General features: G+C 40.2%; 1 protein-coding gene across 1 annotated transcript in view; it reads left to right on the top strand.

Annotated features, from left to right (window-relative positions):
• The window catches only part of ccnyl1 (cyclin Y-like 1), a 38,196-nt gene extending 21,585 nt beyond the window's left edge, over window positions 1-16,611 (top strand). The window contains exons 5-10 of the mRNA XM_080412480.1: window positions 1,481-1,516; window positions 2,114-2,165; window positions 3,039-3,158; window positions 4,914-5,080; window positions 14,738-14,900; window positions 15,285-16,611. Coding sequence (XP_080268606.1) covers window positions 1,481-1,516; window positions 2,114-2,165; window positions 3,039-3,158; window positions 4,914-5,080; window positions 14,738-14,900; window positions 15,285-15,401 — 655 coding nt within the window. The 3' untranslated portion in view covers window positions 15,402-16,611. The remainder of the gene's footprint in view (window positions 1-1,480; window positions 1,517-2,113; window positions 2,166-3,038; window positions 3,159-4,913; window positions 5,081-14,737; window positions 14,901-15,284) is intronic.

Genomic DNA, 16,611 nt, shown 5'->3' with positions numbered 1-16,611 from the left:
CTCCCTACACTCTCCTATCTAAAAGCATAAAATGCCACTGTGCATCAGCCAATGAGGAAGATTAAAAAATATATATATTTATATCAATTATATATATTTTATTGGTGCAAATAGAAACAAAATACGTTTTAAATAAGTCACGTATTAAGACCGGGAAAGCATCTGTGTCATTTCTTTGGCTATTCCAAAAAATAGCAGATCTACAAGCTCATAGCGCGGCACCGAGTCCCGCACTATGAGCTTGTAGATCTGCTATTTTTGAAAAATCTTGAAAATGTGTGCGATCTTTGAATATATCTATTTTTTAAAGCAAACATTTAAACTCAAATCTTTGCTTCTGGGGGATTCTACAAATGTCTTCTAAATCCTAACAGTTTTTTGAAAAAACGTATGTTGCTATAATCAGTGGTTCTCAAACCTTTTCATGTCAAGGACCCCCCAAAATGATATATATTTGGCCGCGGACCCCCATCTCAAAATATGTTGTTCCAGGTACCCCCCCCAAAGCAAAGATTTTACTTAAAAATGTTCGCTTTAAAAAAGAATATATATATTCAAAGGTTTGCACACATTTTCACGATTGCCGAGTGCCGTAGCACAGCACTCGTGCTGCGAACTTGTAGATCTGCTATTTTTGAATAGCCAAAAAGATCTAAAATGACACAGATGCTGTCCCGGTCTTAATCAGATGAAGACGCAGTAGCGTTGAAACTTGTTGGTTTCTATTTGCACCAAGAAAAGGCCCTTGATTGCATCCCTGTTCTCCAGAACTCTTAACCCATTGAGACCTGAAGCCGATCCTACATGTTTCCTAAATCTCAACAGTTTTCTGAAAAACCTATGTTTCTATATCAGTGGTGCTCAATCTTTTTCATGCCAAGGACCCCCAAAATGATATGTATTTGACCACGGACCCCCATCAACATATTTTGTTCCAGGGACCCCCAGAAGCAAAGATTTGAGTTAAAAATAGATTTTTTTTGCACACATTTTCAAGATTTTTCAAAAATAGCAGATATACAAGCTCATAGTGCTGCGCTATGAGCTTGTAGATCTGCTATTTTTGAATAGCCCAAAGTGTAAAATAATGCTTTTTAGCTCAAATCAAAAAATGACACAGTTCCAGGTCTTAAAACATTGACTGCCAATCACGTAGATCTACGCGAACCGATTTTTTTTTTTTCTTTATGTTTTTTTTTTCCAATTTCACCCAAAGACCAAGGAGATATGATTAGTTGAAGATCTAGACTCCTATCCACTTCCTTGTTAACTTAAAACTTAAAAAGTCTGTATTTCGGCTCCTGAGTACTTTTTTTTTTCCAATGAAAAACTCTGGCACTGGCTAAAAAAATATGAAAATAATTCTGGCAGTTAATGTGTTAATGGGTTAATTATTAATGGTTTGCTTTAGGGTGAAGTCACATGAAAGTGGAACCCGAACCCGGACTAACTTGTTTTGCTCTTCTTCTTTTGCCCACAGTGTGACATTAGCAATATACTACCACATAAAAAACAGGTAGGTCCTTATTTTACCCTCATCTGTATTTACATGTCATATGAATCACATTGTATGGGTATATTCAGTGGTGGAAAGTAACTAAGTACATTTACTTAAGTACTGGACTTGAGTACAACTTTTAGGTGTTTGTTCTTTACTTGAGTATTTCCAATTTCCAATACTTCTACTCCACTACACCTCAGAGGCAAATATTGTACTTCTACTCCACTACATTTATTTTAAAACTTTAGTTACTGTACTAGTTACTTTGCAGATTTATTATTACAAAACAAACATTAACCACTTCAGCCCTATATATATTTCGGCCATTTGAAAATAGCCGATGTACAAGCTCACAATGTGCCGCGATGCGACGCATTGTGACTTTAATTTTTACGTTTTTAATACATTTTTATACAATTTGTGAAATGGGACATTCTGCATAATGAGTACTTTCTAATTTTGGTACTTTAAGTACATTTTGATACCAATACTTTTGTACTTTTACTCAAGTACATTTTGAATTCCGGACTTTTGCTTGTAACAGAGTATTTCTACATTGCTACTTTTACTTTAAGTAAAACATTTGAATACACCACTGGTTGTCTCCTTTAGGGACTCGAACAAGTCACTGGACATCTTTGATGAGAAGTTACATCCTCTCTGTGTGAGTATCTAATTGCCTCCATTTCACCACCATCCTAATCACTTGATTTGTATCACAATATTACACAATTCACTAATATAAAGTTCCCATAACATTTTGGGGTTATTATAAAGTAAGGAACAACAAAGCAAACGCAAACGATTCAGTAGGGATTCCATAAGTAAGACGAGGTATAATCAAAACCCATTAAGACCTGAAGCCGATTCTACAAATGTCTTCTAATTCCTAACAGTATTCTGGAAAAAAAACGTATGTTTCTATATCAGTGGTGCTCAAACTTTTTCATGTCAAGGACCCCCAAAATGATATGTATTTGGCCACGGACCCCCATCAAAGATATTTTGTTCCAGGGACCCCCCAGAAGCAAAGATTTGAGTTAAAAATGTTTGCTTGAAAACAATACATATTCAAAGATTTTTGAAAAATAGCAGATCTACGAGTTCATAGGCACCGAGTGCCGCGGCACTCGGTGCCGCGCTATGAACTTGTATATCTGCTATTTTTGAATAGCCAACGTGTAAAATAATGCCTTTTAGCTCAAATCAAAACGTGACACAGATGCGTTCCAGGTTTTAACGGGTTAAATGTCGACATTAAGTTGCGACGTGTGCAGTTTGTGAATGGAGCCACACTAGAAACATGACTTTATTTTATAATAATGACAAGCATTCACATTCGGGGGGATGCTGTAATGTAATATTGCCAATTTATTTTGAAATTTTCACTTGTCGATTTACCCCCCAAATGCAACACAGCGCTGTCCTGTACAGCCTATACACTCTTTGTGTCATCATCATTACATGTAGTTTCATGACATTTGGAGAACAGTTCAAAACCTTATAAAAACTCTTAGTGTGTGTGTGTGACCTGTAGAGAGACCCAGTGCCAGAGGAATACGCCCGTGTAGATCCGGAACACAAGCTCATCTACCGTTTTGTCAGGACACTGTTCAGCGCCGCACAGCTCACTGCAGAGTGTGCCATCGTCACCCTGGTGAGTTCCTGTGTGTGTGTGTGTGTGTGTGTGTGTGTGTGTGAGTGTCTATGTGTGTGTGTGTGTGTGTCTGTCTGTCTGATTTAGTGGGGAAGATATTGTTCTGGCTCCTAAGTATTCATAGTGATATCTACAAATGAATCTGTGGCTGATATGATGCTTAACTCATTCAGTACCCAGCTTATTTATGACAGTTTGGCTCTGAGTGCCACAGCCAAAATTCATTGTAAAAAAAGTGCTTAGGAGCCGAGATACAGCCTTTTTCAGTAAGAACTTAAACAAAGAGTGAATGGAGCAGAATATTTTCAAATCATGATATCTTGGGTTTTGATTATTATTTTTTTTTTAAATCTTAGACGTCCAGTGACACTGAATGAGTTAAATCAGTGGTTCTCAAACTTTTTCATGTCAAGGACCCCCACCCAAATTGATATGTATTTGGCTGCGGACTCCCATCTGAAAAGGTTTTGTGTGGGGACCCCCAGAAGAGAGGATTTATGTTAAACAAACGTTGAGAACAAATGGCTTAAATGACAGGATGATTGTGTTCTGGTTTGTCAGTAATATATTTTCATTATTATTTTACTGAACATACCTCTTTTAACAAAGTCCAGAGCATTTGGTTCAATAATAGACCAATACTAATTGGCTTGAACAAATGAAAGTTGAGAAGTAAACCAATTACTTTTGAGCTAGTGCCATTGATGTATCTGTTGACTTTCACCTACTGGCCACCAGAGGGAGGTAAACTCCTAAAAATACAACCAGTGACATTAAGGTCAGGAAGACCTTTTGTCTTTTGCTTGTGGGAAAAAAGTTCTTTATGATTTTTATCAATAAGAACTACATGTGTATTTGCTGAAACTACGTCTCCTGAAAGCCGTGAACAGAAGCTGTTATCTGTTTGTTATTTATTTCCGTTCACGAAAATGTATTTCGTCATTTCCATTTCTGCTAAGCAGGGTCCATTTGGTTCCATTTGGTTCCATTTGTCACTCCCAGAGTTACCAGATCTCTAAGGGTCCATTTGGAACCACCTATAGGAATCGTTAAAAGGGAACCGTTAAGGAATCGGAATCGTTAAGGAACCGGGATCATTAAAATCAGTGATGTAAAGTAACTATTGTACTCTACTTAAGTACAATTTTGAGGTATTTTTACTTAACTGGAGTATTTCCAATTTTCAGTACTATTACTTAATACTTCTACTCCACTACATCTCAGAGGCAAATATTATACTTTTACTCCACTACAATTATTTGAAAACTTTAGTTACTAGTTACTCTGTAGATTTGGATTATTATTACAAAACATACAGTAACCACTTCAGCCCTATATACATTTTGGCCATTTGAAAATAGCCGATGTACAAGCTCACAATATGTCACGATGTGCCACGATGCAAGCTTGTAGATCTGCTATTTTCAAAAGATCTTTATATTTTAATACGTTTTATACATTTGAAAACTTGTGAAATGGGACATTCTGCATAATGAGTACTCTTTACTTTTTGTACTTTAAGTACATTTTGATACCAATACTTTTGTACTTTTACTCAAGTAAATTTTGAATTCCGGACTTTTACTTGTAACAGAGTATTTCCACATTGATTGCAGTATTGATTCTTTTACTTAAGTAAAAAATGTGAGAACTTTTTCCACCACTGGTTAATAAAATCCCAGAGGATCCCAAACCCTAGTCCCCAGTGGTCTCATCATCATCTCCATCATCTCTCACATCATCATCAAACCCTAGGTGTACCTGGAGAGGCTGCTGACCTACGCGGAGCTGGACATCTGTCCGTCCAGCTGGAAGCGCATCACGCTGGGAGCCATCCTGCTGGCCTCCAAGGTCTGGGACGACCAGGCGGTCTGGAACGTGGACTACTGCCAGATCCTCAAGGACATCACGGTGGAGGACATGTGAGTTTTGAGGAGGAGGAGGAGGAGGAGGAGGAGGGCAGTGTGGTCTTCAAGACTTTTTTTCATGTCATTTAATCCGGGAACGTGTGTCATTTTTCAGCAGATAAAAAAATAGCAGATCTACAAGCTCATAGCTCGGCACCGAGTGCAGCGCTACAAGCTTGTAGATCTGCTATTTTTTTATCGTGAGAATTTGTGTAAATCTTTGAATATGTATATTTCTCAATGTTATTTCAAACTTTTTTCATGTCAAGGACCCCCCCCCCCCCGGAACAAAGATATTTTGTTCCGGGGGGGGATTTGAGCAAAGATTTGAGTTAAAAATGTATATATAGCCTATATTCAAAGATTTGCACACATTTTCACGATTCCCCCCCCCAAAAATAGCAGATCTATAAGCTCATAGCTTGTATATCTGCTACTTTTTGAATAGCCAAAGAAATCTAAATTGACACAGATGCGTTCCGGGATTGAATGGGTTAAAGTATTTGGCCGTTTAACGCCATCTGAAAATACTTTTTGTGGCAGGGACCACCCCCCCCCCCCCCCCATGTGCTATTAACACATTGACTGCCAATCACGTAGATCTACGCGAACCGCTTTAAAGCCGCCACGTGCCAATCGCGTAGATCTACGTGAAGTGAAAAAATATATATATATATATATATATATTTTTTTTTCCAATTTCACCCAAAGACCAAGGAGATATGATTAGTTGAAGATCTAGACTCCTATCCACTTCCTTGTTTTTTTTTTTTTTTTTTTTTTTTTTATATTTTATTTTTCATTTTAATTTTTCACAAAGTATACATACATACAACCCCCCCACATCCCTCCCTCCTCCCCACATACAAACCCACATACATAAAGGACAGCACAGATAAAAATAAAGGTACAAAAAAGAAAGAAAAGGAAAATTAAGAAGAGACAAATCTGTTGTAAAAATCCACTTCCTTGTTAACTTAAAACTTAAAAAGTCTGTATTTCGGCTCCTGAGTACTTTTTTTTTTTCCAATGAAAAACTCTGGCACTGGCTAAAAAAATATGAAAATAATTCTGGCAGTTAATGTGTTAAAATGTTTCCAAAAGATTCATTTTTTTTTTACCTGAGCTACTGAACTCATCTGGTGTAGTCTAAGTATAGGATTTTCTTATCTAACAGGTTGCTATTAGTTGTACTTTGAGTGCTTAAAGGTTTCATGACGTTCAGTTTTACCACACATTAAAAGTCTTTGTCATGGTCCTTCAAACGTGTATAGAAAGTTTTAACAAAAACTTCCACTCCATTGATCCATGGCAGGTGTTTTTCTCTCACATTTCTAAAGCCTTTTCAACTGCAATGAAAAAAGAAATCTTTGCCTGCGGGTGTCGCTGGTGAGGGATTTTGCCTGTCAATCATCGCCTCTGCTCCGCCCCCCCCCAAAGGAAAGGATAGGGGAGGGGAGGGGCGAGGAGGAGAGTGGGCGGGATTAATCGGCTGTGACCTCACTGCCGAAGGGCCAAGCTCAGATTACTTTTCAGCCTAATTATTCAGAAAACCCCAAACCACAGAAAATCCACTGAATGTTCAAAGTTCAGATTTTTTGGGTGTAATTGAGGTCATAAAACCCCCCAAAAAACGTAAAAAAAAAAAAAAAAGTGAAAATGAATGTCATAGAACCTTTAAGTATATTAGTGCTTTAAGCAGTAAGCTGTTAGTTTGTATTAGTATTTGTGTTTGAAGCAGTAGGCTTAAAGCAGTTGAGCAGTTAAGCAGGCTAGCCCAATCAAGTGCCTTGCTAAGTGTCTGGTTAGAAGGCCCATCACATCTCACGGACTATAAAGGCAGTGTTTTCTCCAGTGTGCCTTCAAACTCTGGAGAGACCTGAGCTACTGAACTCATCTGGTGTAGTCTAAGTATAGGATTTTCAGGTTGCTATTAGTTGTACTTTGAGTGCTTAAGTATATTAGTGCTTTAAGCAGTAGGCTGTTGTTAGTTTGTATTAGTTGTATTTGTTTTAGTATTTGTGTTTGAAGCAGTAGGCTTAAAGCAGTTTTTGCACCTTAATCCCTTGTATAACGCACTGACTTTTTTGGGTCTTTTTTTATTGTGCTCCTTTTTCCTCTAAGCACCTTAACGTCCATTGTCTATCATGCACAGTATAGTATAACATGCACAGTATACAATACATTGCTGCTATGCTCAGGCACCTTAGTTTAGTTTTTTTTAGTTTTTTTATTATCTCAGGTAATTTGTAAATATGTAGATAACTTGTCTGGCCTTCTGTTGCTCTCTTGTTTTGATCTCCTTCCCACCTGCCCCCCACCCTCTTCTTCTCCCCCCCCCCCCCTCTTCTTTCTATGGAAACTAACGTTGCGATGGGAACGATGTACAAAAAAGAATTTCACCCACTTTTTTACCTTGTAAACCTGTGATGTGACAATAAAACTGATTCTGATTCTTTCTGATTCTGATTCAGTTGAGCAGTTAAGCAGGCTAGCCCAATCAAGTGCCTTGCTAAGTGTCTGGGTAGAAGGCCCATCACATCTCATCAACACGTCTGAGCGCTAGGTATAGACGAATCCACAGACGCGCTGCCTGTAGCTGCCTGTAGGCGGCCATTGCTGCGGTGTCGCGTCCGCGGAGCATTGACACCGCAGCAATGGCTGCGCCCAGGGCAGCGCTCTGTGGATTCGTGTATACTCTTAGTTGCTTGTTTTAGAAGAGAATGCACTTAAGACTTCTGGTGATTAGTAGCTTTCTTGCCTACCTATGTTGAATGCACTTATTGTAAGTCGCTTTGGATAAAAGTGTCTGCTAAATGACCGTAATGTAATGTAATGTAGGTGTTGCTTTGCAACGCGTTGTGAGCTAACCCTTTGAGAACCACTGGTTCTAGGGGGAAGACGCGTCTACAAGCTCACAACGCGACACGTTGTGAGCTTGTAGATCGGCTATTTTCAGCGAATTGATTTGGTGTAGAGGGGGGGGGGGGGGAAGGGGAACGAGTACAGACCCCTGGGGAACCCCGGTCAAGTAGTGGTTAAGCCATATAGTCTGTGTCTGGGGGGGGAAACCTCATATGTCCAAAACTGTCTCTTTTCAGGATTCAAATAAAAAAAGCATAAAAAGTAGCAGATCTACAAGCTCTAAACGCGGTGCGAATTGATGCTTTTGTGTGGCGCTGTAGTATGATCAAGTAGGGCGTTAATTCAATTAATTTACGAAAAAACACAAAAAAGTTTAAATATGGAGATAAGAGGTTTCTGCCCGACAGCGACGATAAAGGAGTACGCTATTTCTGAGACTTGCCCAAAACGGGTTCATGTGGTTTTGTGTTCTCACCATTATCTATTGATTATATTAGATGTGACTTTGAATTGGCTCCATTATTGTCACTCCATCCTCTTGTCTTTTTCCGCTGAAATCAGACTCCTGAATAACGAGGTTTACAAAGATAAGAGAGGAGATAATTTTGCTGTATTATCATCCTTTTGCGAAGTGAAAATACAAACATTTTCAGTATCTCTAGAGTGGAGTTTCTTTTTCCTTCGTATTGGTTCATGTTGGTTCAATCTTATCAGATTGAAGAACATTTTTAAAAAGCATCATAGTGCGGCGTTGTTGTTGTTTGCTTGATGGGTGCACGCTGCAAAGAGGAGATTTTGACGTCTCTGACACACAGGGAGAGGGAGATGGAGATGAAAGAGTGATGCAGGTAGGCCAACAGCAACACAAGTGTTTGTATAGGGCTCCAATCTAAAAGCAATTGAAGAGCCTCTATTCTCTATTTCTCATTGTGTTGAGCTGATGGAGAGAGCTGGACTATAGGCCACAATCCTAGCACTGCGCGGTTATTGCCTTTTAACCCACTCAATCCGGCAACGCATACTGTCATTTTAGATATTTTTTTTAGCTATAACCATTATTTTATACTTTGCGCTATTAAATAATAGCAGATATACAAGTGCCGCGCTACGAGCTTGTAGATCTGCAATTTTATGTGATTTTCTTTTTAAAGCGAACATTTTTAACTTAAATCTTTGCTTCTCGGGATTCTACAAATGTCTTCTAAATCCTAACATTTTATTTATTTATTATTTTTAACTTATGTTGCTATAATCAAACCCCCAAAATGATATGTATTTGGCTGCGGACCCCCGTCTCAAAATATGTTGTTCCAGGGATCCCCAACAGAAGCAAAGATTTTTGTAAAAAATGTATACTGTATATATTCAAAGATTTGCACACATTTTCACGATTTTCCTACAAAACATTGCAGATCTACAAGCTTGTATATCTGCTATTTTTTTAATAGCCCAAAGAAATCTAAAAATGACACGGATGCGTTCCCGGTCTCAATGGGTTAAAATGGCTTTGTTTGTTTGATCCATGCCAGTGGCCTCAGTACCCCCCCCCCCCCCTTTCCATGGTTTCTGTACCCAAGCTTCTACCCTCTCTACCCGGCCTACAACATTTTACGTTAATTTACGAAAAAGTCAGAATATGGAGATAAGAGGTCTCTGCCCGACAGCAACATTATTCAAGTTGGCTTAACTTTACAGATCGTCTGGTTCACGCAAAGTTTACCAATATTTTACCATTAAACATAACGGTAAAATAAATTCTTCCATTTTACACTTTCTCTCACGTACCCCCCTGTAGTACCCTCCCACCCCACCATTTGAGAAACACAGATCGACATTACAGCAGTGGTTCTCAAACGTTTTCGTGCCAAGGACCCCCAAATTGATATATATATATATATATATATATATATATATATATATATATATATATATATATATATATATATATATATATATATATATATATATATATATATATATATATATATAGCAGATGTACAAGCTTGTATTTTGCTCTGAGGAACCCCCTCAAAGACCCCACTTTGAGAACCACTGCGTTACAGCATTGCACCAATGTCACCCCCCCCCCCCCCCCCCCGCCCCCAACACCAAGGCTACCCAGAGCTACTGCACGCTACAGTGCTGAATTTTAGATTGCTTTTATGTTTCGTTTTCCTAGTGGAACCAGCTCCTGCATGGAAACACTTCAAAGACTGGAAACCCTCAATTTATCCGGTTTTATAGACCAGGATACACCCCTCTGATAAAGAAAGAGGCAATCGGTTTATGATTTGAGACGATTTATTAGTTTGTAGAGCAAGATACGCCCCTCTGATAGAGAAAAAAGACGCTTGGTTAATGATTTGAAATGGTCCTAAACGCCTCGACGCTGACTTAAGGCAAACAGTGGTGCAAAGGTATGGCAGGGAATTTAATCTGAGCACCCCGCATAAGATGGAGACTTAATGATTTACTGTCAAATTCATGAGGTCACAAATTTTAATGGGCACAAATATTTGAGCAGGCTGCCCTTTTTATTGTCGCAAGTGTTATGCTGCGTTCACAATAGCGGCCACAAAGACGCTATTTGGCCCGAGCATTGTCAGCTGCATTGCTGCCGAGTCGCTGTTGAAGTGTGGCTTAAACCTTGTTCAGCCCAAGGACCCCTTGGCTGAGAGAGGGATGAAGCAGGGACCCCCTACCACATATTGTATAAAATGGTATTGCAGATTGATCTTTTTCATAGATTTCATTGATAGCTCCATAGACTTGTTTGACAGCACTGTCATCAGTTTCTTTGTTAACAAATTATATTTTTTTTCTATTAAAGCCTCACTATATGCCTTTTTTGAATGAATACAAATGTATTTTGTCCAATCTGTATGGTAGACTATGTTAATACTGTATAACTTATACAACTGGGGTGTTAGTATTTAGTCTCCCTGCTCCTTTAGGCTTCACTGCATCATTGGAGTGCAGAAAAAAAAAAGTTCAGGCTACCTGAACTTTGACTGTTTATTCATGAAGCGGATCTATTTGGAAGCTCACAGCTAGATCTCCTAGCTTGTAGATGGGCTTGTAGATCTGATATTTTCAGTGTGAGGACAATTTTCCTGGCCCTCACCAGAGAAATGGTTGTTCCATGGTAAAAAAAAAAAAGGTTTCTAAAGTTAGGTTATAGTCAGGTTAGGATTAGACATTTAGAGGTTAGGTTTAAGGGTCACGGTTGGAGTTATGCCTGATCTATTACCGATGCGACGTGTTGTGAGCTTGTAGATCGGCTATTTTATTTGAGTGTTAATGGCATTCATAAAATTGCTGTTCTGTAATGTTATCTCTTATGTCCTCATAAGTATAGTACTACAAACATGTGTGTGTGTGTGTGTGTGTGTGTGTGTGTGTGTGTGTGTGTGTGTGTGTGTGTGTGTGTTGCCACTGTATGTGTGCATGTGTGTTTTCTCTGTGCATCAGACCAGTCTTTCTTTCTTTGCCGTGTTTTCATCCCCTGTATTGAAGTGCTCTTTGTCAGCCCGACTGCTGGGCCCATGGATGGATGGACGGACGGAAGGCTTGAGGGTGGGGGGGTGGGGGGTCATGGTGGGGTGGGTCTCAAGTGCTCTCCACGGTCCTACATAATGGGCTGTGGCTCTCGCCCACTCCATTAGTTGCCCTGGGAAACCAGACATCACACACACATGCGCGCACACACACACACACACACACACACACACACACACACACACACACACACACACACACACTGCCTCTTCTGACCAAGAGAATACCTGGATGCGGTCTCCATGACGACCGCCTCCCCTGTCTCTTCTCATAGCTCTGATGCTGGATCTCGTTGCTGTTGGACTAAAACCTTGTATGTCTGGATTTCAACTTTCTATGTTTTTTTGGGGGGTAAATTAATAACCTACTTCGTCGCACAACGGTGTCGCGCAAAAGTAGTGAAATCGGCTGATCTACAAGCAAGTGAGCTTGTAGATACTGTCTCTACTTTTGAAGAGCTTGTGACTATATGACTATATGACTATATGACTACATTGGATCCATTGGAGCACATGGTTCTTTATCCCATTTCCTGAAAAGTGGGATATGAATGAATTCGAAAATGGCAAAAGTAGCAGATCTACAAGCTCAAGTTTCGAGCTTGTAGATCTGCTACCTTTGTTTTTTTTGCATGACACTGTAGTATGATCAAGTAGGGCGTTAATTTATGAAAAACACAAATTTAGAATATGGAGATACAAGGCTTCCACGTGTGTGTGTGTGTGTGTGTGTGTTGTAGATGTAAAAGAACATCTACAGTCATAATGAACTATCTCCTTTCACATGTAGAATGTATCACAGACTGCCTTTACAATATATCAGAATATCATTGCTGTCTTATCGCCATATTCTAACTTTTTGCATGTTTTCATAAATTAATGCCCTACTTGATCATACTACAGCGTCACACAAAGGCATCCGAAGTAGCAGATCTACAAGCTAGAAACGTGGCGCGAAGCGACGCGTTTTGAGCTTGCAGATCTGCCACTTTTGCTCATTGTTCATTTTAATCCTGAAAAGTAACAGTTTCCACGGCGGCACCTGTCAGTGGGGAGTGTTAGGTGGGAGGAGTAGGACGAAGGCTCTACGTCCTCCTGGTGGGGGCTCCTCACTGGCAGGTGAGCCAGTAAGATACAACGGCAGCGACGACACAGAAATGTGTGTGGGGAGGAATCAATTGGCATAATGACTAAATTGTGGAGAAAAAGGGGTAAAATACATGCTGAAACAGACATTTTGGCTTGTAGCTGGATTTGGCAGCTTGAGCTGGTGAATTAACCCATTAAGACCTGAAGCCGATTTTTAAAAAAAATAGCAGATCTACAAGCTCATAGCGCGGCACTCGGTGCCGCGCTATGAGCTTGAAAAAAAAAATTCTGACAGTTTTTTGAAAATAATGTAAAAAATATTTTTTCACGATTTTTCAAAAATAGCAGATCTACAAGCTCATAGCGCGGCACTCGGTGCCGCGCTATGAGCTTGTATATCTGCTATTTTTGAATAGCTAAAGAATTCTAAAATGACACAGATGCGTTCCAGGTCTCAATGGGTTAAAATGATACTTGATGTACAAATGAAACATTACAACTTGACCTGGGATAGGTGAGGGTATGGGACTGGCACACAGTGGCCCTCATTTATCAATGGAGCGTAAAAGACGGCATACGTTTTGCCTTAAATCTGTCCGTAGGGCAACGTCAAAGTCACATTTATGAAGCGATCCTATACAGCCAGTCCTAGCGTACATTTGGTCGGAGCTTTGATAAATCTGACGTCTGAAAACGAGCGTCATTTAAATAACACGCCCTTAAATATTCTCGAAACACCCCAAATTTTAGGACATGAAGAACCAGAATACGACCAAACAAATCATGAAAAGCCAATAAGAAAGAGTTTCCCCCGCTCGCCTCGCCTCGCCGCACACGCTACAATCTTTGTCACGTAGGCTCGTAGCCTACATGAATGACATATTATGATACCAATCACATCGCCATGAATGGAATACGTTTGTATATACATTTATTTAACCCATACCGAGCAGTGCGCGTTCGTGTCACACTAAAATAAAGCCAGCACCGCGTTGATAAATGAGGGCCAGTGTGTTAATTTGAACACCAATCATCTAGAAGTAGACCCATATGAGTACATTTATACAGTCCGGAGAGTTAGATGAACACTGTTGGATTTTGCTGTACAAATGCATCCAGGTCTCCAGTATGGTGGATCTATACATTTTCAGCTCCAGAACCAAATAAAAATAGAAATTTCCCTGGGACCCAAACTTACACAAATATATATTATGAGTTCACCACTAAGGGCACGGTCACACCACAATATTGTTGCCCGCTGTTCACGCTGGGCAAGACCTGGGATGTTGGTTGTCTAGGCGGAAATGGTTGAATTTGGCGGAAGTACCACCCAAGGAAATAACGTTGATGCTTTACAAATCTGTTAACATTCTCCGTGAATGAAACGAGTGTTGTGATTGGTCAAAAAATATCATTTCCGGGGGAAACGCGTACGACGGATATCCTGTCCACTCAGGACTTCCGAGACACTCGCTGGTTTTAGGTCGTGACCAGGCTCTTCTCTTCGCAGATGAGTGAGGCTGGGAACGAGGCTACCCGCTGTTAAACTCGGGTTGTGTGCGGCCGACAGTTTTTTCAGCCAGCCAGTATTGTATGGCATGTACCAGCAGGCTAAAGAGCGCATAAACGCAAGATGTGCGCGACAGGCGGAAAGATGCGCAAGACCATGAATCCACGCTTCTGACAAAGCAGTGGCAGATTCCACCCCAGGGAAAATAAAAAGCTTAAAGGGATACTTCACTTTCACATAAAATAAACATTTTAAAAAAATATTTTAAAAAAATGAAAGAAGTTATGGCAAAATAAAGGCCCCCTCACACATTAGTAGGACACTCTAATGCGTGAGGGGGCCATGAATTTTCCATTACTTTTTTCATTTATTTTTAATATATTTTTTAAATGTTTCCCCGACCCGAAAGTGAAGTATCCCTTTAAGCCCTATTTCAAGCCCTATTTTTTTTCTGGAGGGGAAACAATTGTAAATGTTTTTGACAATCTTGAAAAAGAAAACGTTTTTTTTTTTTGTTGTAGGAAAGGTAACAACTGGATATTTACATGGGACACATACACGGGTCCCTGTGTTTGGGAAACAGTGATTTACGTACAGTGTGTTAATGAGCGTGTGTGTGTGCGTGCGTGTGTGTGCGTGTGGTCCATGCAGGAACGAGATGGAGCGTCATTTCCTAGAGCTGCTGCAGTTCAACATCAACGTACCGGCCAGTGTTTATGCCAAGTACTACTTTGACCTGCGGTCACTAGCGGACGACAATAACCTCAACTTCCCTCTGGAGCCACTCGACAACCAGCGTGCTCAGAAACTAGAGGTACCTACAATACACTGCAGTTATTTCTTTATTGTTATTTAATAATTTGTTTTAAAAAATAGCTCTACATTATGTTGGTAATCATTGCTATTGAGTGTTTTGGAACAGGGTTTGTATATTATTCCTTATTGTTCTCTGTATAATGACCCATATCACAAGACTTTTCAAAAATGTGTCAAAATCTTTCGAAAAGTATAATTGGTTAATGTACGTTTTGTAATCGAAATTTAGGAAGTAACTTGTAACTGAAGTTTTCAACTAATATTGTGTGTGTGTGTGTGTGTGTGTGTGTGTGTGTGTGTGTGTGTGTGTGTGTGTGTGTGTGTGTGTGTGTGTGTGTGTGTGTGTGTGTGTGTGTGTGTGTGTGTGTGTGTGTGTGTCCAGGCCATTTCCAGACTATGTGAGGACAAATACAAGGACCTGAGTCGGGCGGCCATGAGGCGATCCCTCAGTGCCGACAACCTGATCGGCATCCGCCACTCCAACGCTGTGCTCTCATAGACCTGAAGACTCGGCCCTCCACCACCTCTAAAGCCCCCCGAACCAAGCCGCGAGCGAGCGAGCGCCCCCGGACAAACGGAGAACCGCCTGCAACCACGCTGGTGGAAACGGGACATGTATCAGTACTATGACTCTGATTGGCCTGATCCTTACCGCTGCCATAAGTGGGCTCTACGGTTATCACCCACCCTCCCTCCCTCCCTCCCCCCCAATAAACCACAGAACAAGCATCCCAAATCCCCAGTTCAAAGGTAGTCAGTCGTAAGTGATATGTTTTGGTTAAAACTTAACGTTTTTTTGTTCAAAAGTGAAAGCTCTATATTCATATAGTAGGCCTAATCATTGGAGTGCTATACAGCGCTATAGAGTAACAGGGGTCTGCCTGTCTCTCCAGCTCTTTAACTCATTCAGTGCCACTGGACGTCTAAGACGTCCGTTGTATCATAAGCCCTGTGCCACTGGACGTCTAAGACGTTTTTGGGAGAAAAATGTTCAGAACCCAAGATATGATGATTTGAAAATGTTCTGCTCCATTCACTTCTTGTTTAACTTCTTACTGAAAAAGGCTGTATCTCGGCTCCTAAGCACTTTTTTTTACAATGAATTTTGGCTCTGGCACTCAGAGCCAAACTGCCAGAAATAAGTCAGGCACTGAATGAGTAAATAAACGGAAAATGCGTTTTCAGGTGGGTTCCCAGTTTCATGCAAACAGGAGAGAAGAGAACACCCATTTATCAGCTTCATTTCCATAGTGTTCCAGTTGCAAATTTTGTCTGCTCGTTTCTTTGTTTCATCACTTCCAATTTCACCTGTTCATCCTGTATCCTGTATGAGTTCTCTCTCCTGATTGGATAGAAATTGTTATCCTGACCTGAAAATGCATTTTCTTTATAGCAGTGATTACTATCAGAATACAGAGCTATTTAACGCTTATTTTAACCAAAAAAACCGAAACGGAAAAAGATCACTTACTGCACCTTTCAACACCTCAGAGAGCCCATCAACAGCCTGTGCAAGACCCTCCCCTACCGCCCCTTTCCAGCCCCGCCCCCGAGCAAAACACATAGAGATTAAGACTGAATCACCCCCCCCCCCCACCGACACCCTTTTTTTGCTTACTATGTAGGCTACTAGCTGTGAACTTTGTTTTTAAATGGAGAAAATCATTTGCAGATGGAGTATTTTAAATAAACAATAATCATGTAACAAA

This window comes from Gymnoscopelus braueri (genome assembly GCF_963280865.1).
Source record: "Gymnoscopelus braueri genome assembly, chromosome: 18".
Classification (NCBI taxonomy): domain Eukaryota; kingdom Metazoa; phylum Chordata; class Actinopteri; order Myctophiformes; family Myctophidae; genus Gymnoscopelus; species Gymnoscopelus braueri.
Note: the sequence above shows the minus strand (reverse complement) of the source record. Positions and strands in the feature narration are given on the sequence as shown.